The 21,427-nt window shown below is 34.3% G+C and overlaps 1 protein-coding gene across 1 annotated transcript in view; it reads left to right on the forward strand.

Annotated features, from left to right (window-relative positions):
- Positions 1–21,427, forward strand: part of PTPRQ (protein tyrosine phosphatase receptor type Q) — a 242,561-nt gene that overhangs the window by 189,169 nt on the left and 31,965 nt on the right. Inside the window, 2 exon segments of the mRNA XM_077168288.1 lie at positions 7,647–7,746; positions 10,149–10,277. Coding sequence (XP_077024403.1) covers positions 7,647–7,746; positions 10,149–10,277 — 229 coding nt within the window.

Genomic DNA, 21,427 nt, shown 5'->3' on the forward strand with positions numbered 1-21,427 from the left:
CAAGAAAGTAAGTAGAAGATATAAAGTAGATGGAGGAGACGTGAAAAAAAAAACTCAAGAAGAGGTTTGAGAATATGTGGAATAGCTTTTATGGAGAAATTAATGGGGAATCAAATAGAAATGAGTTTTCTGAAAGCTATTATGGGTTCAAATGAGAAAAAAGCCTTGTATATTTCTAGTAAAGCAAAATGGTTGAATATTGCATTTCTCTAACAATGTTTTCCTGCTTGGAAGAAGGAAAAAAATGAAGAATATTAAGTTTATTTAATGTTTAGAATTGAAAATGTAGCTGCAATGAGAGGCAAGAGATTTAGAAAATATGAAGTCTAACTGAGTGATTCATCCACTAATAAAACTGATGGTTTATAGATAATAGAGAGAAATTCAGGTATGGAAACTATGATGATGTCAAAATCCTATATATTTATTTGTAATTTATGTCCTCATATTTTTAGTGCTTAATATTTACCAGGCGTAGAACTAGACAATTTATCAAATAATGTAAGTATTTATATCAATAAGCATTCTAAATTAATATTAATAACCTTATTTTATGTGAAGAAGATCAAGCTAAATAACAGTAAATAATGCTAACAGTAACTATTTATTTCTAATATTACCTGAATAGCATGGTGCTATGTATCAGGGTGTGTGTATGTTTATATGTACACACACATATACATGTATATTTTATAATACCTTTTACAAAACTGAAAAGCTTGAATTCTTTTGATATTGTCCCCCTCTCTTTTCTCATTTTTTAGCTTCACACAAGCATGATGAACTCAGTACTATTATCAACCTCATTTTACAAATAAGCAAACCAACATGTAGAAAGGTTAACAAGTTCACACAGCCAGTAAGTGAAAATGAGGTTAGATTTCAAAGCAGAAAGATTTGAATTGGGATATGAAAAATTATGCAAATGTAATGTATCTGTGAAAAAAGAAGTTGAAATAATAAGAAACAGGCTGGGTATGGACAGAGTGGTTGTAATTTTATCAGGAAATTGAAAATAAGAAAAGTAATTGAATTTGAAAAAACCTTAATTCCATTGGGAGTCCTGGCATAAAGAAAACCACGATGTCACATGACTTCATTAACCAAAGAGTGGATATTTAGAAGAGAGAAACATTTCCATTGTTCTGAGAGAACAGTATTGGCGGCTATCCCTAGGAGAGATTTTACAACAGTAAAGATGTTGTCTTCAGAAACAATTTTCAAGAAACACAAACTGTCTAAATATGTCCATATTTTTATTTCAAACTTCATTTAAAGCTAAAGATAAAATGTTAGTTATGGACAAGCAACTCTTTAGGGACACTTGAAAATATGGTCCAAGAATAGTATTCTCTGGACCTGACATGATCCAGAAATCAAACTTAAAAAGTAAGACTCTGAAGACAGATATTTAGAACACATCTTAGGCCATCACTGGCATATATATTGTCAGATCCATGCTTGGACCAAACTCAGATGACACACAATTAAAATGTAAGGTCACAAATGGATCGCTAACATTTTAGCATTGCAACTAATCCTTGAAGGTAAATACACACTGCTCCTCCCAGCATGATTGAAGGGGATCCAGGTCTTGCTGATTTCAAACACTTGTCAATGGGAGGACATGTCTAGTCATTATGTGAGAGGCAAACTTGAGACATATAGGGTAATAAAAATGAGAAAAAGAAGCCATAACCCAGGAAGAATGCCTAGTATCAGGAACTATGATGTACAGGAACATGCTTCCTCAGATTCTGACAAATGGCTTCACTCTGGCCAAGGATGGGGTCCATATCACACTTTGATCCTAAGCTGTCTCAAAATGCTTCTCAGAAATGGTCTTCTCCTCCTTCCCTCCTCTTCAGCCAAGGCTGTACAATCCACTAACAGATTCTGGAATGGAACAGAAATATGCAGTCGGTTCTCTGGCCCTTCTTTGGAACCATAATCACCATCAGTTAGGCTGAGTACTACTATTTATATGCCCTGGTAGCAACAGGAGTCTAAAGTAGGTTTAGGAGGTGGGATGATGGCTCAGTGCAGGATCCTGACAAGATTAAGACAGTAGACTCTGTACACAGTAGGTGGAAAGCCATTGGGTTGCTAAGGGGTAGTGACAAGGAAGGGTTCCCAGAGTTCAGCATGTTATTTTAGAGCAGTGACATAAGGAGACCCTTTCAGTGTCCCCCTTACAGCGATCTTCCAAGGGCTCTCTGCTGCCATACAGGAGTTTCGTGGTTAACCTTTGCCCTGGAATGCTTATTCTGGATTGATCTGCTAGAGTTCTGCTAGCTACATAGTCATTTATAGCTAGTAAAACAATGGCAGATGTGAGTGGAGGAAATTGCCAAGGGAACAGCCATTAGTAGTGGTGAAATAGGATGTTCTTACTTGGAGTATGGAATGCATAATTCTGAGCAGAATTTCTGGAAGATCAGCAAAGTGGCCCGGCCATTTTGCTGGTTAATGATATATGCAATCATATTAGTTTTGCCATCTATTGTATGTTGTGGTTGTGGTGATAGGATTCACCTGGGTAAGTCAGGCAAAGAGCATCCTCCAGAAAAGATCCTGGCCATGATTTGAAATTAATAGGAAATCGTGGAGTCAAAAGAATTCTTGAAAAAAGAAATTGCCAATGAAGATACAGTGGAAGAATACAAAAAGGAAATAAATATGACTATTTCTATAAGCAAATCAATGGTAAGAATTGTTTCATATAAAAATGAGGACAAAAATAATAATAAAGGTCATAGATAAAATACCCCTGAAGTCATCAGAAGATAGCAAAGGATATTCAAGTCCTTTGGTCTCACAAGCATGTCATATGTTGGGACATATTCACCATTTGCAGGTTGGTGACCCCCCATGTTACTAAAAAGGCAGCTGAAGATTCATGTGTTTATGTGACCCCAGACTTCAATGAAAGAAGTCTAGCTCCTACCTAGATCATCCAGCAATCAGTTGATAGACATCCATTCACTGGTATTTTAGACACAACAGGCAATGAACTTTAAGTTGAGAGGTCCATCAATAAAGGATTTAAGAACCCCTGCATGGCTGTGTTCCTAAGTTAGTGTAGGGCACACACTCCAAGATAGGTCATTTTAGGGGTAGTTGTGCCTTTTAAAAATATTATGATTTGAAAGGTAAAATTAGGGACAAATGAATCACCAAAGATTGGTGAACTAAAAAGTTTAAGTATAATGAAAGGGACTAACAGAAGCATGAGAGAATGGGGACCAGCCAAGGCTTTGCTGGAAGAAGAGTTTTCACTTTTAGGGAAGTCTTTACAGCTTGACAGAATAATCATGAGAAATGACATATGCCATTAATTTCATCCTAAAGGAATATTTACAATTTATTTGATTTGTTTTCACTCAGGATTGAGCATTAGCATTTTTATTAACAAAATTCACAAATATTCCTCTGAAAACTTTGTTTTAAAAATGTTCCTTAGGCACATGAGTTTTTGGAAACCTCTTGTAGGCAGTGTTTTGATTACAAGGTTTAATTATAGAGGATTCCTGTGATTTGAAAACCAGACACTCCTTTCTGCACCTTACAGGAGTTCTCATTAAATCTGAACACGATGAAACCTTAAACCCCATGGCAAAAGCACTTTGTGATTGTTTTCTTTTGTCATAACATTTCTCATTTAATTACTATGCCAACAATGGAAAGTTCCAATATGCTTACTTAGAAGCAGCAGTCGGGCTATGTGTCTTGTTCAGCAAAAGGATCTCTTTCCCAAAGGGGCCAGACGAACAGAGGAAAAATTTGTGTTAATGAGACAGTGGTAATGTGGTGGGGAACCTTACAGACTTAGGAGGCAGATATTTTCAAGTAGTTTTAGCATATATTGAATGGTGTGACCTTGGGTTAGTTAATTTATTTAACTTCTGAAATCTTATTTTGAAAATGGGAATAATAAATGCCCAAAAACTCCTTGGGAGACTAAATCAGATGAATGAGTAAATGAATGAATGAATGTAAAATGTTTATTAATAAAGATAGTGAACATTTTTTATTGTGTGCCGAGCCTTGTGTTTCTATATATAAGCTTATACATACTTCACTACAACTATGCAGCATATATAACATGACCTTTGGTATATAGATACCCCTAATTTATAGTTAAGAAATTCAAATATTACAGAGCTAAGATGCAGCTGCACTAGTTTTCAGATCCAGCCAACGTAACTTCAAGTTAGTGCTGTGCTTTTTATCACTGTACCACACTACCTGGAATTGCTAAGTGCCCAAAGAGCTTTCCTTTTCATTACTGTTGGCAATATTTCTGATCCCAAAGAGTTTTATGTCTTGCTATACTGTTTTCTCTTCTCAATATTTTTTGTTGTTTCCAGCTGCTCTCTTTTCTAACCTTAACTTAGCCATATGAGATTTATATTCACAAATGAGCATGCTCTATTTTTGTGCATGAAGATGCAATAATTCCTTTAGTTTTTTAAAAAAACAATGAATGTGTTACTTTTCCACTCACTGTAGCAAATACTGTTTATTGAGTACTTTTTTGATTTTGCCAAGCTAATGGATACAGGTATTGTCCCATCAAGGGTGTTTTAATTTATATGACTTGAGTTACGAAATTGAGTAACTTTTAAAGTATATTTTTGTGCAGTATTTGAATAATGCAGATGACTAGCACTGCACTAAAAGAGAACTCCTTATATTGTAGTCTTGTTAAAAGAACTCGTTTTGTTTGAGAATCATAAGAATAACAATAAGAATACTTTCCACCTACTCTATATCAAGAGCCAGACCCTATACTATGAACTTTTTATCTTTTAATTTAAGCTTCTTCTAAAGATATAAAAGCAGCTTAAAAATTATAATCCCTATACTGAGTTTAAATAATGATCATTTTAGTCATAAGATAACGCGAAAAATTAATTACTGCTTTATAGTTAATGATTTGCTTAATGAGAATAGTATATCTTCTTGTGCAAACAAAACACAGTTTAATTTGGTCTGCTACAGGCTTCTAAGTTTAGTCAGGGAATGACTTGTGCCTGTTATCACAATAATTATGTTTATACTTTCAAGTGAAAGAATTCTATTATCTATGAAAGATTTTGAAGAAGTTACTTCATTTTGTACCAGCACTGCTCTGTGGGTATATACATAGCAGTGAATCAGAAAGAGTACTTGACAATCATGGCACATTTTGTCCTCTCCTAGTGGTATTTTGTAATACATGTGCCCAAAGGATTACATATTGTTTATTAATATATGTCATTTCCTCACTTCACTTGGACAGTGCTTTAGTATAGTAATTTAATCTGAAAATTTTTGTGTGGTCTATGAAAACATTTTTTCCCACTGAGTTCCCTGGTCTAGTGAGTCAGTATAACCTAATAAAAATGATTCGTCATTCATTTTCATGCTTCCTTTCCCAAGCATATCTAATTAGAGTCAGCATATGAGAAATCATATAAAAATTTATATTTTAAGGTATAAAAAAAGGTATTTCTGAAATACCTCATGAACTGCATGCTGCTTTGGCGTGTAGTTAACTAGAGGACCATGAAACTCTGATCACTAGTTAAAATTCTCTACTCACTTAAATCTAGCATGCAGAATATCCACAGGAGCCTATTCATATCTAGTTACATTTTATAATCACCAATCCAGGGAATAAAGAAGAAAAACTAATAACTGCATATTTTATAGATAGCTAATCTAATTGTCATTTGACTGTAATGCTTTTTATAATAAACTTATAAATCATGTAACTTAAAATTAGTTACAATTATATTACTAGTTGTGCATAAAATACATGTTGAATAATCTGTACTTGCTGCAATTCATGATTTAAACTTGTACAATTTTAAGATTACTTGCAAAATCAGTATTTTTATCCATTAGCAAATTTAGGAGATATTTATTGTGCATTTACTATGTGCCTGGTACTGTTCTCAGAACTTGGAATACACGTTTGATTAGAACAGACAAAGATCTCTGTCTTCAGAGAGTTAATACTGTATATGGAAGGACAGGAAAAAAAATAAACATGATGAATGGATTATAAGGTATATTAAAAGGTAGTAAGGACTATGGAGAAGAGCAAAAATAGAGTGTGGGGGTTGTGGAGGGCAGTGGAATGAGGCAAGAGGAGATGGAGTTACGTCTTCCAATATAAAATAAGATAGTCAGAAGTAGACATTTGAGCAAACCCTTGAAGGAAATGAAACGGCTACCCATGCAGAAACACGAGGTAATGACCTTTCCAAGTAGAGGAAGCAGCTGGTGCAAAAACCCTATGTCAAGAGTGACATGGTGTGTTCAGGAACATCAGTGGAGCTGAGTAGCTCCAGAGTGAGCGAGTGGAGACTGGTGGGAGAGGAGGTGAGCGAGTTAAAGGGCACCAGCTCAAACAAGCCATTGGAAGGACTTTGCTTTGCTGTATGGGAGATGAAGAAGATTTTGCACACAGGAGTAATGTTTTAGAAGGATTTGTTCACTGCTGTGTTTTCTGTGTATATCCAATTCCCTGTCAACTTGTCTCCTAATGTTTTAGTATATACTTATGAGTATTACCTGAATCAAATATTTCATGAAGGATACAAAATGGTTACTTTCTTGTTTTATCTTTCTTTACACATGTAATAACCACAAGTCTCCTTTAATGAAGAGCTTTATCTCCTTAACTATGACTGCTTTTTTACCCTTAAATATAGTTCATAGCAAAAAGCTATGAGAATTGCTTAATTTTCTCCCTTTAATTACAAATTTTCAGAGAAAGGACGTGACACACTAAGTATAACCAGTGTTTAGATAAGAGTTTTTTTGTTTCATCTTGAATTTCCCTATTATTAAATAAATTAGATGGAATAAGCTCATGGATTTTTATATATTCAATATGTTTCTATCGATTTATGATTTTATGCATTACAATGATTAAATTGTTCTTTCTTTGGCCTGTAAGAACCCCTTTAATATGATCCTTTTTACACCAATAGTCTCTGATAGCTTTCTAGGTTTCTGGCACCATACTATGTCCCATATTCATTTTGTTCTCTACTCCCAACCTGGACTAACCATCTCTCCTAGATGCCCTAGTTTCTGCTAGTGAGAATTGTATAGTTTTTGAAAGTAGAGCCAACAGGATTTCCTCAGAGACTATGGATATGTTGTACAAGGGAAAGAAAGAGTCCAGTATGACTCTGAGGTTTTGGTCAGGGCAATGCGAGCAATGGAGTTGCCATCAACTGAGATTGCAGGGGTACAGTTGAAAGGAAAAAAGACAAGGGATTCTGCTTTGTACATTTTGATTTTAACATTTTAATTAAACTTCTAAATGAAAATGTCTGTTTGGCAATTAGATATACAAGTCTGTATCATTATCGATAAAAATTAAGAAGTCATCATCACATAGATGATATTTAAAACCGTGAGATTGAAGAGACTCACCAGGAGAATTAATATTGATAAGTAAAATAAGAGGGCCATCCACTGAGCCCCAGAGTTAGGAGATCTAGGAGAAGAGGAAAAAGAAAATTTGTACATTTTGCCAGCACTCTTGAGCAGCGTGCCAAGGAATTTTTTTTTTTGTATTTTGATACCCAAAATAATATTCCATAATAATACTGAATGTTTATGTTATCCTTCTTCTACTCCAGGTGAAGGACTTTCAGAAAGAACTGTAGAAATTATTCTTTCAGTTACTTTGTGTATCCTTTCAATAATTCTTCTTGGAACAGCTATTTTTGCATTTGCAAGGTAAGATTTACTTGTGCACACATTCCTAGAATGCTTTCTGGGCATTATATCAGCCAGGATCCAATCAGGAGGAAGAAACCACAACAGTTATTTGAATGGGGAAAATTTAATATCAAGAATGTTAACTAGTAAAAATGGTTAACTACTAAAGGGATAAAGGAGAACTCTAAGGAGTCCAGAAGTGGCCAACACAATGTTACAGCTACTCTATCTAGGGTGAAGGAGAGAAAACAATAAAGAAAGTAAAGAACTAGCAGAACTTCCAGTGCGAGGCTGACACAGAAGGGCTCCTACGGACTGCTCCATATGCTGTCTATCAGTGAACAAAGAAATATAACACAGAACCAGGGCTGGAGCTAGCCTGTAGAAGTTGCCCACCAATATTGGACTGTCTGGGTAGACTGGAACTGGTCTGTAGAAGTAGCCCGTTCTTGCTGCCTGGGGTAGGTAGGTGAACTGCTGGAATCATGCTCCAGTGGAAAAGCATGCACTTAGGAGGCAGCTAGAATTTATCAAAGTAGCCTGCTGGGCTCCCACGATGAATAATAATGATACAGGACTAGAACTCAGAAGGAAAGTGTCTCTTTATCCTTGTTGCCTGGCAGGGTCACTCTACTTTCCTCAATCAATAAAAATTATCATTAAGACAACTGGAACATGAGAAATGTGATTACACCAAAACAGAAGCTGCCTGGCCTTCTATGTTTTTTTTAATAATTCATAATTTTTATAGGTTTAACTTAAACTGTTTTAATAGGGTCAATATTTTAATATTTATTCAGAAGAGATAATTTGTACAGTAAGGTTGACACATTAAAAAATATTTAACTTCCTTGTATGATAGGACCTCTTTTTGTGTTTACTTTAAGAGACATGTCTTTTCATGTTTTCCAAGTGTCCTTTTGAATTCTCAGTATCAGGCTCTTAATCCCTCTGTTGTTTACAGGACCTTGGAGGAAATTTAGTTGTGACCCTAAAACTAGGTTCATATGATAGATTGACAAGTTAAAGGGACCTTACTTTTTGTAAACATAACCATTCTACGAATCGCCTAAATAGCTCAATAGACTGTTGTATTTATCTAAAGAATGGTATCCTGTATTGTAAATGCCATGCAGCATCTATTTCATGTTGAATATCTTAAGTCATCATTTTGACGGATAGTTTAAAAGGCTCTTGAATTTTACCATATGCTTTTCTCAGATTCAATCAGAAGAGGGTGAAAGAAAGTCACCTTGGGTGGGCCATGGTGGCTCAGCAGGCAAAGACACTTGCCTGCCATGCCAGAGGACCCGGGTTCGATTCCCGGTGCCTGCCCATGTAAAAAAAAAAAAAGAAAGTCATCTTTCTAGCCACTTTAAGCGATATATTTTTGGATGAGATGGATTTCATCCCTAACGGGCATGAGTCAGCCATCTTCATATTGTCTCCCTGTTCTAAAATCTTCTCTGACTTCTTATTTCTTTACAGGATGAATTCCTTGGGTAAGCAGGAGATGCCCCGCCCCTTAATCCCTACAAGTCCCTTACATTTCTCTTTAACCAAACAGGTCTATTCTTTGTCACCTGAATGTTCTTTTTTTTTTTTTAGGCTTCTATACAATCTGCTTTCTTCAGTCAACTGGAAATATTCCTCCTTCTTCTCATACTGGAAAACCCAAGTCAAATTCCATTTCTTTATTTCGTCTAAATACCAATAGTTGTAATCACATATAATTTACTTTGTAACTAATCAAAGGCTGCCTTTCGAGTTGTAATTTGAACATTTTTTCCTCTTGTTATGACTCTCTAAATTTAGATCCTAAACAAGCCCTCAAGGATAGGGTTCTCACTTTATAGTTTGTATATTATCTCAATACTATATCATAAATAGTAAATATGTGAAACAGGAAAGATAGAGTAACTATATACTTTGTAATATATTGTACCATATCATAGTGAAAGAAGCATGTATAAGGCTTAAAATAAAAAGTCTGGTTTGACTCTCAGCACTGTTATTTAGTAGCTATCTGACTGTTTTTGAACCTGAGTTTTGTGATTGAAAATAAATATGTTACATGCTGTATAATATGATCATGAACATTCAGTGAGATAATTATAACATCTTCATGTCTTTAAATGTACATAAAAATGTTTCATATATATAAAAAGAATGGAACATTATTTTTTAGCACTGGTGTCGACAGCTCCAAGATATTTGTACTTTGGCATATTTGCCTTTCGTGACACATTTGTGAGACGGCTGAAAGGAGGAAGAACAATCTCCCAGCATCACTCTCATTTGCTCTATATTTTTAATATGCCGGTGGCTGAGATCTTGAGCAAACAATAGGCAAGACCATTTGAAACTTCAGTCAACTCAACCTAATGTCATATGCTTCTTACGATATTCCCTTGTTTTAGAATTCGACAGAAACAGAAAGAAGGTGGCACTTACTCTCCTCGGGATGCAGAGATTATTGACACTAAATTCAAGCTGGATCAGTTCATAACAGTGGCAGACCTGGAACTGGAGGACGAGAGATTAACGCGGTGAGCACACGCCTCTGGTTGAGCAGTGGTCCAGAGGGCTTGGAGCCGTGACCTTCTCCTGACCTGTGCTTGTTGGAAGTGTTTGTGGGGGTCTTATTTACACAGGTCACAGAGATCTTCTTTCAAAGGGTGACCTCCATCTTCTACACACTTTTTACTGGTGTTCGGAGAATCACTTAATCTTCCTAATATTTAGAGTTCAATATGAACCTTGGACTAGAATGTTCGGTAAAGGATTTTTTTCCTTCGTCAAATATTTGTATGCATAATTTTTTTTACAATTGTGTCTAATAATTCTCTTTGCATGATGGTTTTTAAAAAAATCACATTATCTGGAAATAACCACATCTTCATACCAAATTTAAATTTATTTTATTTATTGCTACTTGATATTATTTCTTCATATCATTTTCATAAAACTTTTATGCTCCTTATTTTGGTATAAAGTGATGTAAAAAAAGTCAAAATTGACATTGGCCCCTTCACTTTTTAAAAACTGCCTGATACTTAAAATTAAATGCAAAGTAAAAATTACTTTCAGAAAGGAAAGTTAAAAGCATATATGCTAAATATGTGCTGCTATTTTGGGCTGGAAAGAGTTAAATGCTCAATTTTTAATAATAAATCATTTAAAATCCTGTTAAAAGCATTGTAATTTATTCAAAATGTTGGCACATTTTAAAGACTTGTTCTGTGATAAGACATCATCAAATGCTTTATAAAAACTATTATTAGGCTACTTTAAGTTTTTTAATATATTCTTAAAAGATCCAATAATTTGTGATGCTTATTTATAAGCACAAGACAATTGTTGCAAATAGCTTACACAGCTCCGTTAAACTTTTTAAAATTATTATTAATTTTGAAAATATGATATCAAAAGTCTTGGGCTTAAAAAGGAATTAGTCATTTGTAGTCATCATTTATCAAAGTTGCTCACTGCATAATAGAGTGACTTTGCAATACATTTCCCATATGTCTAAAAATATCCAATATATGAAATAGGAGGAAGTTGCATTTAATAACAGTCTTTCTAAACGCTGCAGATTGAAGGTTAATCTCTGTTATCGCTCAATTCCAAGAAATGTGATTGTTGAATACAAACAATTATTTATTTAACATTTACATATTTATCTTTTTTCATATCCTAATAAAGGCTGTTCCCATCCTAATGAATAGTGATCTAAAGACGTATATGTAAGATAATTGTATATTACCCAGAATATAGTTTTCCACATAAGAAATATCATATATGAAAGGCCAATAAATTCCCAAGGAAATCCACCAAGAAGTCAAGTTAAACCGTATTGTAGGAAACATAGACCATTAATAGTAGCAGCTTATGTTTTAGTGCTAGAAGTATTGGGCTGCACATACAGAAAAAAGAATATCTTCCTCTCTTTGGGCCACGTGAATCTCAGTAGAATCCTCCCAGCTCCTTTTCTGCACCCCTTTCTCAGTGCCTTGTATCCTCTCTACATGCCCAGGGTCTTAGTCCCTTTTTTATACGTCCAAAAGCGTCCAAGGAATAAAACTTCAAATTTCTCAGTACAATTGATTTCATCTCTTGAAACAGTTTAGTTGAATCCTTCAAACTAAAATGTGGATTTCTAAGAGCTCATGACACTTTTAAAACATTTTCATTTTTAAAAAAAATCCTTATTAACCTGCCAAAAAGTCCTTAATAAGTAGCTATTTAGGACATATTAAAAAGTGAAAAAAACACCAGTATAGGAGGAAGTATTCTTAATCAGAGAGGTTACCATTCAAGGCAGGCCAGCTTCAGCCTGTGAGGAGGCTGTGGTGAGGACAGACTTTCTAAGTTTTGTCTTTTCACAGTTTACTTGTTCCCTTACTTCTCAACACAGCTATTATCAAGAAACTGAAGATATTTTAAAATGACTGCTATGGCAGCTACAGAGAAGTTAGTTCAGATAATGGGAAAGCTAGGCAAGAACTTTACAGATTGTTTACAGACCAGACATTTATACTCAACTTCCCTACTTCCAGGTTTATTTATTTATTTGCATTGCTTTATTTGTAAAAGGATGTGGAAGTATTTCTCAGACATATATCAGATAATTTTTAGTTACTGTTTGCACTTAGACAATTAATATATTATAATCCTAATAACAGTAAAAATGGAAATTTTTAGTTTCCATGCTTTCACTTTCTCGTTTGGTATTATTCTGATATTTGTGACTATAAAACCTACATGTTTGTAATTCCAGTGGCATGTAATAATATGCTTTGCTGGATTCATTACATAAATTCATTAAATAACAATCAAGTGGCTTGGCTGTTAACTCTTCATTACAGATATCTCTTTCCAAAATTACTATTAATTCAAGATGTTTCATACTGATAAAGTTACTGATACCCTTAGATAGGAAGCCTATATGAAATAGTAACTACCAGTTGCATTGTTAGCCACATGCCCACATACATAGGTACTGTCCTTCCATGAAGCATTACATGTCTCCACCTGTCTTTAAGGCACTGAAAGAGCTAAACACATTAGGAACCAACCACGTTTGATGAAAGCCATAGATACAGGTGGTAGATTCTGGGAGTGAAGAATCAAGGACTTTGGGTTTACTTCCTGAATTATTGGATAATTTACCCATACAAGTTTTATCTGCAGAAAAGAACTTAGATAATTATCTTGAAATTCACCCATCTGTTATAAGACTTTTATACTTGAGGCTTAGGCATGTCTTTTACCTTTCAAGCTGCTCACTTTCTTCATGCTACCTTGAACTTGTAGTTTACTTCCAGTGCTGGCTATCTTTATATGTCCATAAGAGAAAATGATAAATGACTATTCAATAATCAGTCACCTAATTGGGAAAAAAAATCATTATGGTGCTTATTACTAAACCTTTGCAAGGATTTGGGGTTTCATACTTAAGAAATTGATGAACTACTTTATGCTATCTGCCTGGATGCTTATATTTTAAAGCCCATTGTAAATTTTTGTATGTTTAAACTCTCAATTATTTAATTTTATCCCAATTTCGTTTGGCAAATGGTTTGAAGAAGTCAACAGAATTTTCACAAGTTAAAGATTCTATTTGCTAAAAATGTTTCTTTTTCACTAGCTCCTTTCCACATTTAATTGCACTGTAGAAGTTTCATTACATATGATAACTATATTAGAAAACCATACTAGAATAACATTAATCAAAGTTACTAATACTCTCACTTGACTGAAACTCAATTTCTTTTAGTCTTCAGTTTTTTCCCCAAGATCTTTGTGTCTCAACCCTTATTAATTAGTCTGTCTATTTCAGCTGTGCAAGTGTAATGAAGCATTATTTTAAGTCTCAAGGTTTAATCCAGTAATCCTATATGGAATTAAATTCTCAATAAAGTGGAGCAAATAATTAAATGATGTAAAAATTGCTATTTTAGGAAAACTTTAGGGTACACGGTGATTCCGTGGTAGAACACTCACCTTCCATGATGGAGACCTGGGTTTAATTCCTAGAACATGCATACCCCCAAACAGAAAAGAGAATACTTTACTTTCTTCAATAACTTAAAAGTTTGTATGTTTAATTTATATTAAAATATATCATGTTTTATATCTACCAGAAGCTTATTAGTAATGAATTTTACAAATGTGCTTTGTAAACTGCAAGTCACAATATATTTGGCATTGTTATCATTTTTATTTATATGTGTCAAGTTAAAAATTACCCCATTCTAATTTCACATATAGGGTTTGCTGATGTACTTATTGCTTCTGTTTATGAGTGATCACTGTGTGTTAAACTCTGTAGGTGAGATCTCACTAAACTCTTTCAGCCCTTTGAGGTAGGTACTCTTATCCCCAGTTTACAGATGAAAAATGTTGTTGCTTATAGAGGATAAGTAACTCTCCAAATGCATGCAGCTAAATAGGACTGCCATGATGCTAACCCTGTCTCTTGGCTTCTGAGATATTGAGATATACTTCTGTGTGTGCGTGTGCAGGCACATTTTACTTTGAATCATGAGATTAATGAAAATCCTCTTAGACTGATAAGAGCCCATGGTATCCTTCTCCAGCAAAGAATTTTCCATACAAAGAATTGTTCTAAGGAAATAACTGTTTCTTTTGATCTATTTTTTCTCCAGCCATGCGAGGTTGGGAAGAAGTGCTAAGTGACAGCCTTTTAGTGTAGATTCAAGCTATGGAAACCTTTAGCAATGCAGTTCTTATTGTAGCTCCAATAAAATGACCTAATCTTTGACTGATATTTAAATGCTATGTATAATAGTTTGCATTAATTGTAATCAATTATTTGCCAGATTCTGGTCATTAATTTTACTTCCGCAACTATCTTTGTAAGCAATGAAAATGAAGCATAAATTCAGAGTACAAGAAATGTCCTGCAAGTAGGATAAAGAGTTTAAAATATTTAATGCTCATGTTCTAATAGTAGCAAATCAAAAATAATGCAGTGTATTTGTATACTAAATAAATAATGAATCTTTATTTCCAGATACTCTTCATTTTTCTTTAGACGCAAGGAGATTTTTGTCATCCAGTAAGTTACTGTGGTGATGCAGAGCTCTGCTGTGATTATTTTAGTCTTGTCAGATAGTGTGCTACATATTTTAAAATATGTGATTACTTAGCATCTTTTGGTTTAATATGCTATTTTTTCCAAAGCCAAGATAAAGGCTATGCTTTCTGCTTACAATGTGTCCTCTCTAATACTGCATGTTATTGATATGGTAAAACTAATCTTTTCAAAATGCGCATTGACTCAGAATGTGCATGCCGTAAGAATTGCTGTAGTCTCATGTTGTTTTAGCTTTGATAGTAAAATAAGTTTTCATCCAGATTTCTTTACTTCCTTATTGTTCTAGTATTATCATGACATAAGAGCTGAGTTCTTCATCTGATAGGCAAAGTCTGAGTTTATATTTCATACAAACTCATATCTGCTACTATAGTTTGTAATCTGTAGGGTCAGAATGATACCATTTCCTATTCCTTGAATTGCTCATGCATGCACAGAGTGGTACATGTCATGTGGCCTTTACTTCTGCCCTGACCATTGGGAAGCCAACTGTGCATTCTTCCAGGTGCTCTGGAATCTCACAAATGCCATTGGTATCGTGGTTCAAAAATTGCTTTATGCAGAATATCAGTTTTAGCAAGGGTAACAGCAATTGATTGAACGCCCCAGAAGTAGTTTATTCATGCAAAGAATATGAAGAGAGGCAGAGAAAATGAAGATGCATTTGATTTCAGAATCCCAAATCCACTAAAGAGAAATCAGTCTTTGTGAGTCACTGTCCTGGATGGGGCCCAGACTCCTGGCATTTTGTTTGACCATGTGTAGTCCTCGGCCTGATCACAACAGAGAAAAACAGGGATATTTGTACTCTAAATACACTTAGCATTTTGGAATCATAGATAACCTTGTTTTACTTCAGATTACCTTATGGCCAACTTTCCCATGGACAGGATGAAAATAGTTTTATGAAAATATTCCTCCAAAGACTAGCTCGATAGATTTCAAACGTTTGTCAAAGTAAGATGCTTTTGAGCTAAAGGTTTAAGTGATCTCATCACACATAAAATATCCATTTCCAACCAGCACTCAAAGCTGACCTCTCAGCATTCCAGACTTACAAGCTGTCTGGTTGAGCAATCCTTCTGAATATCTTTCTTCTTCATCATAAAAAAGAATTCTTTTTATTTTCTTTGCTTTATGCTGTTAGAACCTCAGAGAAAATTTGTCTCCATTTTTATGGAAACCTTACTGTCTCACTTCTGTCACCAAATTTGCTCTCCTAAAATCACTAACCAATATTCATTCTGAAACTTTCCCTTGAAGGAGCTGAAGTTAATAGTTTGGGATAATCAGAAACTTTATAGAACACCTCTACATAAATTCTACCTGTTAAGGTACATGTGGTCTTCTAATTCTCGTTTTCTGAGGTTGCCTTCTAGGCCCTAATAGAGAAAGTCCAGTGGTTGCCTGCCTCCTCTCTAAGGAGTGAGGTTGTTAGCAGTTCTTTTTAGATGGTGTTAAATCTTCGGTCTCCTTTTCCTTAAGTCCTCAATGAGAACCTTTGTGTCCACTTCTTCAGATAGCTCTCAACCCTCCTCATCTTCTGTATCAACTACTCCTATCCTATTTTCCCTGAGGTAGCTAAGCTTATGTCCATAGTTTTACATTTAAAGAATAAATGGCTGATGAATTAAAACCTTTCTTAGGAATTTGTCAAATGTGACAATGGAAAGAAGCTTAGTAATAAGGAAAATCTCTTAGTGTGCTGGGAATCTAACTTCAGCTCTTTGATCTCAGCAGGAATGATGCTTTTCCATCCCTATCTGCAAGGCCATTTCACCTTGTTTGAGTACATCAATAAACAAAGACAATTGGGCACCTGTAAGTGCCAGGTACTATTGTAGGCCCTGGAAACACTGTGATGAAAATGAAAAAATAAAAGGGACATTGCCGCCAAAGATATGCCTTTCAAATAGCTAGTTCTCCTCCTAAACAAATTTGTCCTTATAGGAATGAGACATGTTGAGAATACATTTAGGTCTCACTTACTGGTTGACTTTTTTCTAATTAAATAAGAAAAGGGTTGCTTTATTTATTCAGATGGTATTATTTATTCCTTATAAAATAAAGTTTTAGAGACATGCATATAGTACCGAAGTTTAGGATAATATTAACATTGAGGACCACATAAAAATTATTGGTGATTTGGTAAAAGAATGAAGAAGGATCTCAAAGGGTGTTTTTGTTAAGCCTAGAACAACAACAACAACAAAAATATATAGGAAGAGAGAACAAACAGTAAGAGCCCCTTGAAAGCATGACTGTAGGTCCTTTGGATAAGTAATAGGATATCACTGTAGAAGTAGATGTAAAATTCTGAATAATTAGTGACGATGACATATATAAATTAAGAACTCACATTCAGTATTTTACAAAACTTAGAAAGACGGTAGATTCTTCACAGATTTGTTATTTGATTAGCAAAAACACAGTATGGTGCACAAATACATAATTATGCATCAAGGTAGCAAAATTTGAAGTTCTTTTTTTCTAAATCTCACTCAATTGGGTAAGTAGAAAAAGTGAAGTTTCTCAATTTGCCCTATGCCACTGGTAATGCTGTTTAAGCTTTTCATCTATAGGCTATCATCCATGGCTCTTTATTTGCACTATATTTTAATTCCCTGTAGATTTCAACTAATTGACCTTGAGGGAAAGCTGAGTCTCTGTGACAATATGGTCTTCAATCACCACTGCCAACATAAATAAATGGTTCCTCTTTGGATCTATCAAGAGTAATCTGAGTGGAATTTTAAGTTTTTGATAGGCTTAAAAAAAAAAATGAGCCCAGACATGAAGTAATACCCTTTTCAACCAAAGGACATAGAATTTGAAGCAGTTAAGATGCATGTAATAAAAAGGGTTAGAGTCCTTTATATTAGAAAGAGGTCAGCTATCTTACAGAAATCTGGACAGTTCCTGTATTGATTTATACACTAATAATCTAAATGTAATTTGACAATAACCTTCACTAATAAGTAAATAAAATACGAATACCATATCAGTCTACAAAAGCTCTCCATTTAATATTAATTTTTTTTAATGTTAATAAAAAGGAATTTGCTATTTGAGTTTGTGTTGTGTCTCCCAGATCACTTGGTCTATTTGAAAATAGTCATCCTTCTGAAATAATGCTATTGATTTTCATATACATTAGTTTCTATTAGACTTTTTATTTTACTATTTAACCAAACAATTTTTACTACAAGGAATTTAGTTATCTCATCAGTGATAATTCAATGCATTATCCCAAGTGTTTGGTCTGCCTTCTTTTTTAATTCCCTATATAAATTGTCCAAATTGATATTTTTTTCCTATTGTAAAATATCAGGGAAAAATATTTCAGAACATGACCAGTGCCAAAGGGATAAATACACCCATACAACATGAGGCTAAGAATCAGAACAACGCTGTGGATAGAACAGACAACAACAACGAAATCTAACTTTCATTTGAGATAAACATTGATGCCACAGTGTTTTCTCAATTTGAGCTACCCAGATAAGTATTTTAAGGTTTCTAGTCACACATAGTTGTGACATAAGCATATACTGAACAATTACATAAAAGTTAGACTATCTGAACCCTTGTTTCTTACATTATATAAATATATAAATACATGTTTAAACAACATATTACATGAAGTGACTAGGTTTAGATGAAGAGAGTGATACTAAACAAAACCCAAATTGATCCCATCTCTCTCTCTTTTTTTTAATGTTGGTGCCTAATTGTTTTCTTCCTTTGGCAAGAGTGATTTTATTGTTCTCATATCTAATTTCCTAATACAAGTGCCCAACACCTGTTAACTTCTAAGATTAGATTATCTTATATGGCATTTCTTTTGAGTTTATTAATGAATCTACTGATCATATTTATTTTATCAACTAAAAGCCTTGAGTTGGAATTTTTTGAGAATTCTCATCTGCTTAACGTATTAGTGGGAAGAATCATCAAATTCAGATATTCTCTTGTAATAGCCAGAACACTTATATTTAGCTTTATTGTATTTCAGTTTGAATTCATTAGCAGTGTTTGCTATGAGTGAGTTTATGAGGGACTTGAAATAAGCCAAGGGTGACCCTATCCCTGCTTTCAATTACTTGATTATCAATGCGTGTATCCTCAACATATGTGCATAAATAGCCATAATACAAGGTAGAAAGTGATTGTGTCCTTAGAAATGTGATTTCATAGAGGGAAGAAACTCTTTTGTCTTTATTTTTATTTTTTGTGATATGACAAGGTAAAGTCCATGGAGAGGAGTTAGCATTTGAACTCAACGGGGTTTAGTCATAGGGAAAACTCCTAGGATGTTACAAAACCAAGAGGGAGTGACACTAAAAGAATATCTAAAACATGACAGGGTGTGTGAAGGAGAGATGCAAAGAATGATGTCAGAAATGGGGGCATAACTAGAAATATTTTCACATGATTATATTAAAATTGAATTAGTAGGTTCATTATAGTAGAAATTTGTTTGCTATCTTGAACTGAGAACTAGAAAACAGGACTTGGATTTAAAGTCTAAGCATTTGTCAACACTCTATGTAAGGACCTGATTAGGAACAACAAAATAAGAAGTCACGCTTTCAACTTAGCACAATCTGTCTTCCCACTCATGCATAAAATTAAGATAGAATGTGTACTTTGAAACAATAAAATTCTTTCTTTATATTTGGATCAACTTTACAACAATATGGGCAGGAAGAACTGGAGTAATACAAGATAAACTAGAAATCACCATTATAATAATCATGGCAGTAACTAAAGTCAGAAACTTTGCCAAGCCCTTGACATACATGAGCTTCATTTACAAATTAGGAAACTGAGTCACAGAGAGATTTAGTAACTTGCTCAAGGTAATGTAGCCAGTACTGTTTGAAGCCAATAAGAGATCTTCTTTTACAAGGCAAGAATTTACAAATGTCTACCCAAACCCAATAGCTAATCAGTTATGGCTTAAAATTAGTAACTTTAGAGAGAGCTTCAAAATGCAAAAGTGTAAATAATAGTAGTAAAGTAAAAGCAGCTCCTTATAGAGTTTTTCTCGGGAAAGAGACTTAAAATAGATGTTATTCAATTTTCATTTCTAAATAAAGACGAGATCATGAATGAAAGAAGAAGAAGAATATTCTTCTTAATAAATAAATATTATTTATTTTCATTTATATATATTTTTTTTTTTTTTAAAGGAAAGACAGAGAGAAGGAAGGAAGGATAGAAGGAAGGAAGGAAGGAAGAAAGGGAAACATCTTTAAACATTTTCTTGTTTTATTGTATTTTGTTTTTCCGTTTTTTGTTACATGGGCTGGGGCCGGGAATCGAACCGAGGTCCTCCGGCATAGCAGGCAAGCACTTTGCCCGCTGAGCCACCGCGGCCCGCCCTTCATTTATATTTTAATATGATTATTCATGTTTAGTGTCTCTTGAGATTTCACAGAAGTATGAGTCTTCAAATGAGTTATTGATAGCTGCCTAGAACCTAGATCCATTTTAGATCCTAGCTATTCCAGTAATAATATTTACCAGTAAAGCATCAACTAATCCTGGAACCTTTGGAAAAAGAAAGATTCTCTCCCCTATACATGGCAATGTGACTGTCCCTAAATAGATGGACCATGCCCCTGTCACTAAATCAGGTATAGTGTGCTGGCATTTCAGCAATGACAAACTGAATAATATTCTGTTATCACAAAAATGATCTCCGTATAGCTAAAACATTTCCATTTCCATGAACTAATCCATGATTGTCTCTTATTCTTGCTGGTCTTTGCTGAGAGATAATTATTTCAAACAGGGATAAATTGTCTCAGCCCTCATTGCATCTGTGAAGAATGTCAGCTGTACTTCCATGGGTTCCAGTTTTCAGGCATTCTGTTTTACAGTCCCCAAGTCAAGGATTCTTCTGATTCAATAGCTCAACCAATCATCTATATGTTCATCTAATCAGAGTCAGGGATTCTCTGTTGCTTCCTTAGATCACTCAAAAGTGTTGTAGGCAGCCAAATAAGTTTATCCACCATAATACTTTGCTCCATTGCTCTTTTATTTATCATGATGGAGCCATTTTTTGGATGCTCTGCCAGGTTAAATCCTGAAAAGCTAGGAGATAGCTCCTTCTGCTTGGGAACCCTCACAAATTTAACTGAGGGTCCCAGTACCCTGTTTAATTATACCTGATCCAGCACCCCCATATTTTCACCAATTCCTTTACTGTAATCTATTTCTTCTTGCCTCACGTTTTCTTCATTGAACACATCTCTTTGTTTCCATTTTCATAATATTCATTATACCACATTTCACTATCTAATTATTTTCTTTCATTCATCCCTCACTTCAAAAAACACATCCTTTTATAGATTTCAACACACAAGGAATATAGTAAAATCATCCTTAATAATGTTTAGAATTTGAAACTTTGAAAAGTTAAATGCTTTTTATTTTACTTCATCGAACGTTGTGCCTTTTGTGTTTTTTGCAGTGCTTCATTTGTTGTGCATGACAAACACATGTTATTAAAGATGCACACATCTCTATGTGTTTGTGCATGTTGCATATTCTTTTTGCTGTTGA

This window comes from Tamandua tetradactyla, chromosome 7 (genome assembly GCF_023851605.1).
Source record: "Tamandua tetradactyla isolate mTamTet1 chromosome 7, mTamTet1.pri, whole genome shotgun sequence".
Taxonomy (NCBI): domain Eukaryota; kingdom Metazoa; phylum Chordata; class Mammalia; order Pilosa; family Myrmecophagidae; genus Tamandua; species Tamandua tetradactyla.